General features: G+C 52.4%; 1 protein-coding gene across 2 annotated transcripts in view; it reads left to right on the top strand.

Moving 5' to 3' along the window:
* The first annotated feature begins 1,163 nt into the window (after positions 1-1,163).
* The window catches only part of NEBL (nebulette), a 403,673-nt gene continuing 396,735 nt past the window's right edge, over positions 1,164-8,101 (top strand). Inside the window, exons 1-2 of one of the 2 annotated variants that reach the window (XM_070055473.1) lie at positions 1,164-1,776; positions 2,966-3,060. In XM_070055473.1, coding sequence (XP_069911574.1) covers positions 1,708-1,776; positions 2,966-3,060 — 164 coding nt within the window. In that variant the 5' untranslated portion in view covers positions 1,164-1,707. The remainder of the gene's footprint in view (positions 1,777-2,965; positions 3,061-8,101) is intronic. The other variant, XM_070055474.1, reaches the window with a different exon arrangement.

Raw genomic sequence — 8,101 nt, 5'->3', positions numbered from 1 at the left:
GGGCTCGCCCCGCGCGCGCCGAGGGTGGGTCTGTCTCCTCGGGGGCTGTCCGCGGGGAGCGCTCGGGCGCAAGTTTCTCCTCGCGAGCTGCGGCTGCACCGCGCTGTGCGGCCTCCGGCGAGGCTCCGAGACCCGCAGCTACACCCCTGTCCCACTCCCTTTAATGAGGGGCTGCAGCTATGATTTGAACCCCCGAAACGCCAGGAATATTTGCCACAGTAGTTGCTCTGTGGCATGATCGAGTCTTAATCTGTGTGCTAGCAACGGGATGTGTTTGCGTCTTTGTGAGAACCGATTCTCAGTAATCCTCTCTGCCTCTGGTGCGGCGCGCACCCTAGCCGGCCGGACTGAAGCAGTCAGCCCTGCTGACTCACCTAATCCTCCCAGCAGGAGGCCGGGAGCTGCTGGGCAGGGCGCCATCCTTACCCCCATTTCATAGACTGGAAAACTGAGGCACCGAAGCGGCTAAGAATTTGCCTAGGGCCCCACGACTAGGAAAAGGCAGCATGGCTCCTTTACGTGCCTCTCCTAACGCGAACGCAGCCACCTGGGAACCTCGATTCCCGTCCCATTTGGTCTCATCCTCCCTCAGCCTCCAGCGTGATTGTCTGTCCAGCTCCTGGGATCTGCAGCCCGAGTTTGTTAACTGCTTCCCTTAATTCAGGTGCAGAACTTTTCGCAGATGCTTTGTGGTGCTCATTGGCAACACACGCTGACAATGAACGCCGTCCGTTTGTTACTCTAGGGAGGCTCGGATTCGGGCCTAAAATGACCAGTCGCTCTCCAAGGACGGGCACGGACAGCCCCGGGGCCGGAGAGCAGGCTCTGCTCCAGCCGGGTCCAAGGACTTCTCGCGGGCACGCGTCCTCTCGGCCAAAGCCCGAGAGAGCCTGCGCTGCACCGGCGTGGCGCGGCGGGAACCGGAGAATCCGCGTTCCCCGCGGGGCTCCCGGCTCCGAGCCCGAGCGCGTCGCTGCGCGCGCGGCCAGGACAGCCCCCGCCCCGGGATGGGCGCTGCCCCTGGTCCCCTGGGCTGGAGCGGAGCGCGGGCGCACCCCCGCCGCGCGCTCTCTGGGTGACAGGGCCAGGAGCCGGGGGTGTGGGGTGGGTGCGCACTCTGCTAGGGAGGAGAAGGGAGGCGGCGGAAGAGCAGGGCGTGCGCGGGGTCGAGGCCCCCTCCCTTACCTCCTCCTCCTCCTCCGCCGCCGCCCACCTAGGGAGGCACTGTCGCAGCTCGCCGCTGTCTCGGAGCTCGCGGGGTCCCTGCCCTTCCCCGCCGCCGCGCCCGCCCTCCCCGGGTGCCCGACGTGCTCGTTCACCGCCACTTGGTCGGGGCGCGCCGGTGGGTTTGGCCTGCGCGCCGGCGAGGCGGGGAGTGAGTGAGCGTGAGGGGCGGGCGCGAGTGTCTGTGTGAGTCACCGGTACCTGGAGTGCGAGCGACGCAGAGCGGGCTGCGCGGAGCCCGAGCCGGAGCCGAGCGGCAGAGCCCGAGAGCGCGGCCGGTCTCAGGCGCCAGCCCCGCCGCGCACCCACCCGCGCCCCCGCCGCGCGCCCCGCGCCCCGCGCGCGCTCCGTGGGCTCGCCCGCCGCCCTTCCGCCGGCCCCGAGGCGGTGCGGGGCTCGCCGGGGGATGTCACAGCGGCCCCTCGGGGCCCCCAGTCGCCGCCGCCACAGCAGCAGCCGCCGCCGCCCCCGGGAACCGCGACAATGAACCCCCAGTGCGCCCGCTGCGGAAAAGTCGTGTATCCCACGGAGAAAGTCACCTGCCTGGACAAGGTGAGCGAGCGGCCCTGGGCCAGCCCGGATCTGCCGGGCGCCGGGCTGCACCTGCTCTGAGAAGTTTTGGCACGGGCGACGGGGAGAGCCGAGCGGGCGGCGTGTGAGCGAGCTTCTGGACGCCGGGGAGGGCGCGAGAGTGTCGGGGTCCTCCGGTAGCCTCCGTGGTGTGGAACCCGCAAAGGCTGTGGTCTGGGTGCGCAGCTGTGCGGCGTGGGCAGAGCGGCTAAGGGGAGCGCGCGGCTGGGCCGGGGGGCACCGGGCTAGGCGCTCAGGGGGCCGATGAGGCGCGCCCCCTCCCGCCTCCGCTGCCGCCCCGCACCCCTCTCCCCTCCGGCATCCCCCTCTCGCCCCCGCCTGGCACCTCCCGTGCCCGCGACGGGGAGAGGCAAATGGTAATTAATATGTCACCGGGCGGCCACTGCCGCAGTGCTAAGAATAACCCCCGCGGGAGCCCGGGCGCAGCCCCGCGAGCACGGCCCACGGGAGTCTGCCCCACCCGGGTGGGGAATTCCGAAGGAAGTGGCCTTGGCCGCGGTCCTCCGGCTCTGCCCCTTGCCCTTCCCGGGTGTTCATGGAGTTGGACAGCCTGGGAGAGACACCCGCGCGTGCGATCCCTGGTGACTGACAAAAGCAGCCAGCCCGAAGCAGCGTCCCCGTGTATTCGCGTTGGGCGAGATAAAATGCTTCCGTGGAGCCAGCCGCCGTGGAACGGAGTTGCTGCGCTTTTGTGGGAGCTGGACAGGGGCCGGGGCCAGGGGTACTTGCGTGGTCCTCCTGCCACCCCCTCGGGCCGCCTGACTTCCGGTGGACATGTTTTCTGAGATCCTGGGCACACTTTGAAGTGAATTCCTTTTCGTTTTGAAGCCGCTCCGTAGGTGTCCATTAACCGAGCTCAGAATTCTTTCTGGCTACTCGGCGGAGTGCATGCAGCCTTGGGCAGATCCTTAGCCGTCCTTCCAATCTGAGTCTGCCCTTAGCGGTGGAGACTGATTTCAAACCCAACTTTAACAGCGGCCTGCTTTATTTACTTGCCTGAAGTCGGCAAACACACGCCCTGCACCTGCAAGCCGGCGTTTTGTGGTAGTGTTTTCACATACACAGACTGTCATGTACAGCCTGCCTTCTGCACTCGTCCTGGCCAGAGATGACCCTGTACTAACGTTTTAACTGTTGATTTTTTCCCCAGTATTGGCATAAAGGATGCTTCCATTGTGAGGTCTGCAAGATGGCTCTCAACATGAACAACTACAAAGGCTATGAGAAGAAGCCCTATTGTAATGCGTGAGTATTGTCAATGCGCTGTACACAGCGCGACAGCATGGAAGTCAGTGGACCCGCCTGTTCTGGACAGTTGTCTGCCTGTGTCACCCAGGTGTGGCAGTGGCCAGTTATCAGGGGCCATTGCTTTGGTGAAGGTCGCTGCCTTTATGTCATCCTCTTCTGTAGGGTGGTCTGTGTGTGTCTTCCACTGGGCAGGGTTTTGAGGCTCACAGTGTCACGGAGTTAGGGACATTCATTTGAAGCTGTAGAACTTACCCACTGAAGAACGTGTGGGCTCTGACGTGTGTCAGGTAGATTTCCATTTTAATCATATGTCAATTTCCATTTTAATAACAGGATGTTGCCATATCGCAGTTTTGTTTCTGAACCTAGTTGCTAGGGAAAGGAGTCTCTGGCGCTCTGTCTTAGGTGGGAACACTGCAGATACTGGAGCTTAAACAGGAAACCAAAGGCTTGAGAGACACTGGTATTCCTGGCTGCTTAGTGGTGGGTCTGTGGTAATGGACCTACTGTAGTAGGCTGGGTGCTTTCTCCTGGTACTAGTAGGTAAGGATTGGAGAAGGCAAGCTTCCAGCCTATAGTGGCAGTTCGCTTATCGTGTGGCAGGCCCTGTCCTAAGCACGTTATGCACGTTGCCTCATTCAGTCTTCATAACCACTCTCTGGGTTGGGGGGCCACTATTATTACTCCCATTTGGCAGATAAAGAAATTGAAGCATTGCAGGGGAAGCCTCAGGATGCGGCTCGGATCACTCCTGGAGGAGCAAGGGGATCCAGCTTGGCCAGTCTGTCCAAGTGGCTGCCTGAGGGTTGTGCTTCTCTGTTCCCCTGAGTAGTGCTCCCTCCCCCGCACCTCCCTCCTCCCTCCCTTCCTCCCTCCCTGCCTCCTCCATGCTGTTTTCAGCTGTGGGCTCTTGGCCCTGATTGCTGAGCCATCTTCCCAGTTCCCCTGTGGACTGGACTGGCCTGCGGGCAGCGGAACACCTGTGGACCCCTGGCCTTTTGGCTGGAATGGTGCCAGGGCCTCGGCTTCTGGAGCAGGAGGGTCAGTCTCCGATGTGTGCTCACCACGTACGGTGACCCCGATGCCATCCACGGTCCATCTGGGGCAAGCCAATGCAAGGTGCTCCTACCTGTGTGGTGAAGAATATAAAGCACTTCCTAGTCTTTGTGTTTCTTCTGATCCTAGCTTAGTGTTTATAGGTGGACCAGCAACTTTTAGAGGAATCAGAAAATAGGGGCATTGAGCAGAACTCAGGACTTTCATAGGTGAAGCACGCAGATACTCCCCAAAGCTTTTAGGGAGATAACGTGAAGCAAAAATAAAGTTTCAGTGTCCTGGTCTCCTGCTTCCCTTAAGAAGAGGTATAAATGACTGGTCAAAGATCAAAGGCACCTGCAGTAGGAAGGGAAAGGGTCCCTGTGTCCATAAACAGAATTGTCCTTTGGTTAAAGGAAAGCAAACCTTTCTTCTGCCTGATTTGATCTGGCTTTATGGGCCACATCAGGCTTTTTTACAGCTCAGTCCCCTGGAGTTTAACCCTAGTGATAACAGTGCCTTTGGGTGCCCCTGGTAGGCCTGGAGGGGTTGGGAGAAAAAGAGGAAAGGGAGAGGGAGAAAGGGACAGGGGTTGATAATTCCAGTAAGGCTAGCCAGCTAGGCTGAGCAGTGAATTGAATGAGGGAGGCTGGTGTGCCTGGGAGGCAGCAGATGATGGCTCAAGTATTTGGGTTCTTGCCACCCACATGGGAGACACCAACTGAGTTCTTGGATCCTGGCTTGAGCCTTGGCTGTTGTGGCTATTTGGGATGTGAACTAGTAGATGGAAGAGTTCTCTTTATGCCTCTCCCTGTTTCTTCCTGTCTGTATTTCAAACAAGCAGATCAAAAAAAAAAAAAAAAAAAAAAAAAACAAAAAAACAAAAAACAAAAAACAAACAAACAAACCAAACAAAAGGACAGAAAAAGAGACAAAGTGGAGCCATTGATTATATTGGGCCACTTGAAAATTCAGAGCCTTTTGCTTAGGTCAAGTTCAGTCCAGTTGCACAAGAGTGTCCAATTCTGCAGTATGTCAGGGATGAGTCAGAAAGGACTGATTTGCACTCTGACTTCACAGTGAAGTAGTACCCAAAGATACTGAGATTTGGGCCTTCAAACCAAAAGACTTTATAGAGAAGAAACATCCTCTTGTATTGCTTTATAGGGCTGAGTTTTAAATTTTAATACTTTTAGGTATCTTTAAATCGAATATTAACAGATTTTTCTGTCTAAAATTCAGTACTATATTATTAGTTTTAAGTCAGATTTTGGGGTAGCTCATCAGATTTTTTTTTTCTCCATGTTGTACCTGCTTGCTATCCAGCAGCTAAAAAGAAGACAGGAATCCATCCTTAGTGGGTGAATGAGTAGAGAACTGATGTTTTAGATTTGTTTAATTTAGCTGTAAGTTCAGGTCATGGGTGCAGAAATTGAGGCCTGGCAAGCTGCGGCTCTGTCAGCCGTGGGGTTCCAGGCTGCAAGCCCCGGTTGTTCTCAGCTCTGTGTTTTGAAGGGCACATGCCATGCTGTTGAGCTCCCAGGACAGAGTGGCTTGCCCTCTGGGGATCCGGACACGTCTGCTCTGACTCAGGTGGTGTCAATCAGCAGGTCCCTGTGGTCGTGGCCGAGGGCTGCCATCATTTCTCTGGGTCAGTGGTGGAAAATTGATTCTCTGATGCCTACTGCGACCAGACGATGACACATTCACCGTCAGTGGAAAGCCACATATTATCTGTAGGTCATTTGGCTCAGGAGGCAATGTACATACATGCCTCAGTGAAAATGGCTCTTCTCTCTCTTCTCCTGGTCACCATTTATGATAAAAAGATTTCAGACACATGGAGCTGTTGAAGGAGTCATGCAATTGTCCCCTGGTATCTTCTGGGGCTCAGTTTCAGGCCCCAAGTACCCAAATCTGTGGGTTTGCATGTAACCTGTACACATACTCCTATATATTCGGAGTCATTTCTGTGTTACTTGTAATACCCAATACAACGTAAATGCCCTGTAAATAGTTGTTATCCTGCATTGTTTAGAGAATAGGGATGAGAAGTCTATACATGTTCAGTACGGATTTTTTTTTCTGAATATTTTTGATCTGCAGCTGGTTAAATCTGGGTACAGAACCCCTGGATTCAGAGAGGTGACTGTGAAGGGAACATATGGATACCCTCCACCAAGATTCAGCTGTTAACATTTTGCCCTATTTGCTTAATATTTCTATCTCCCAATTGATCATATATACGTATTATTTCTGTTGAGCCATTTGTCATTTTTATACATCAAGTGAGTTTTAAACACTGACATTTTGTCTCTAAAAACTATATCATATATGCACCAAGAATAAGGACATATTCTTAAAGAATCGCAGAGTAAGCTGGCGTTGTGGCACAGTGGGTTAAGCCACCACCTGTGATATTGGCATCCCATACCGGTGCTGGTTTGGGTCCCCTCTACTCCCCTTTCAATCCTGCTCCCTGCTAATGACCCCGGCAAAGCACCAGAAGATTGCCCAAACGCCTGGGTTCCTGCCACCCACGTGGGAAACCTGGATAGAGTTCCAGGCTCTTGGCTTGGGCTTGGCCCAGCTCCGGCCCTTGCTATTGGTGCCATTTGAGGAGTGAACCAGCAGGTGAAAGATTTGTCTCCCACTGGCCCTACCTTGTGACTCTGCCTTTCAAATAAATAAGTCTTCAGAAAAAGAGAACCACAGAGCCATTATCACACCTAAGAAAATTAACAAAAGTTTTGTAATATCCAACATTCTGTCAATGCTTATCCTCCACTGTCCTAAGGACGTCTTATATAGCTGTTTTTTTAAGCCAGTATCTAGTCAAGATTCCTATTTTACATTTAGTTATTATAAAAATGACAGCTTTTCTTGGCCATTGGAAGTTATTCAATTTCCACTGTCGTTTCTATTGATTTATGTAATTTCTCTGAGTTTTCAGGAAGGAGACTTAAGCAGCATTTCTTGGGGGAAATAACATACATAATTAACTTAAGAACCTTTAGGAGAAATATTAAGAATATGTTTAAAAATTTGAAAGCATGCCCATGGACATTTAGAATTTACTTTGTGAAAACATAAAGGCTTCTTATTTTAATCGATACCTGAGGGCATTTTTTAATGGAATAAAGTAGTGAGTACTTCATCGGTTTAACTATGTTGCTTGTTTATATTCTCATGTGTTTAGAGAAGAAACAGCATTCTGTTTGATTTCATGCAGAGGAGAACATGTATAAGATGTCATGTACATGATATTTAAATTTTGATCTTTTGATAGAATGATCAAAGTATAGTCTACACATTAGATGTAAGACTGAGCCTAATACACATTGAGTTCCTAACGCAGCAGTGCACGCTATTAAAATATTTAAAAACAAACTGGTCTGCTTGAGTACGTGCCATGTTTTCATAAGCCTTTATGTTTCATAAGCAGGCAGTGGATTCTTTAGCACATTCAGAATTTTTTTCATCGTGGAACTTGCAAAGCAAAGAGGACTAAGCAATATTTTTGTTGCTAAGAGGTGCTGAGAAAATAACACGAGATGATTAAACAAAAACTGTAGCTCATATTTATATGTGAATTCATATGCCAAATTAAACTATAAACATTTTGCTACCCAGTAAGCCCCACAGAGGCTATCAATCCCAAGGCCATTTGTCAAATCCATTATTTCATTTGTTGTGTGTAGAAGTCAAATTTGCATTTACTGTGTGTTTGTAACACATGCATCAGTCCTCGGAATTTTTTGAGTGATATTGCCACTGAAAGGTAGCAATGCCATGGACTGGCCAGTTATTGCGCTGTCACCAAATGTCAAGTTTTATGAGGTCTAGGGAGGGGCTAAGTGCAATAGTTTAATAGAACCTTGCCAATAATTTCTCTGAGGCACCCCCTTTGCAGACAGTTTCTGGGGCTGACAATTTGTCCTGACCTGTTCCCATGTAATGTGTCTTGTATCTAGGTCAAATGTATCTTTAATTTCCAGGCTAA

This window comes from Oryctolagus cuniculus, chromosome 13 (assembly GCF_964237555.1).
Source record: "Oryctolagus cuniculus chromosome 13, mOryCun1.1, whole genome shotgun sequence".
In the NCBI taxonomy this organism is placed as follows: Eukaryota; Metazoa; Chordata; class Mammalia; order Lagomorpha; family Leporidae; genus Oryctolagus; species Oryctolagus cuniculus.
Note: the sequence above shows the minus strand (reverse complement) of the source record. Positions and strands in the feature narration are given on the sequence as shown.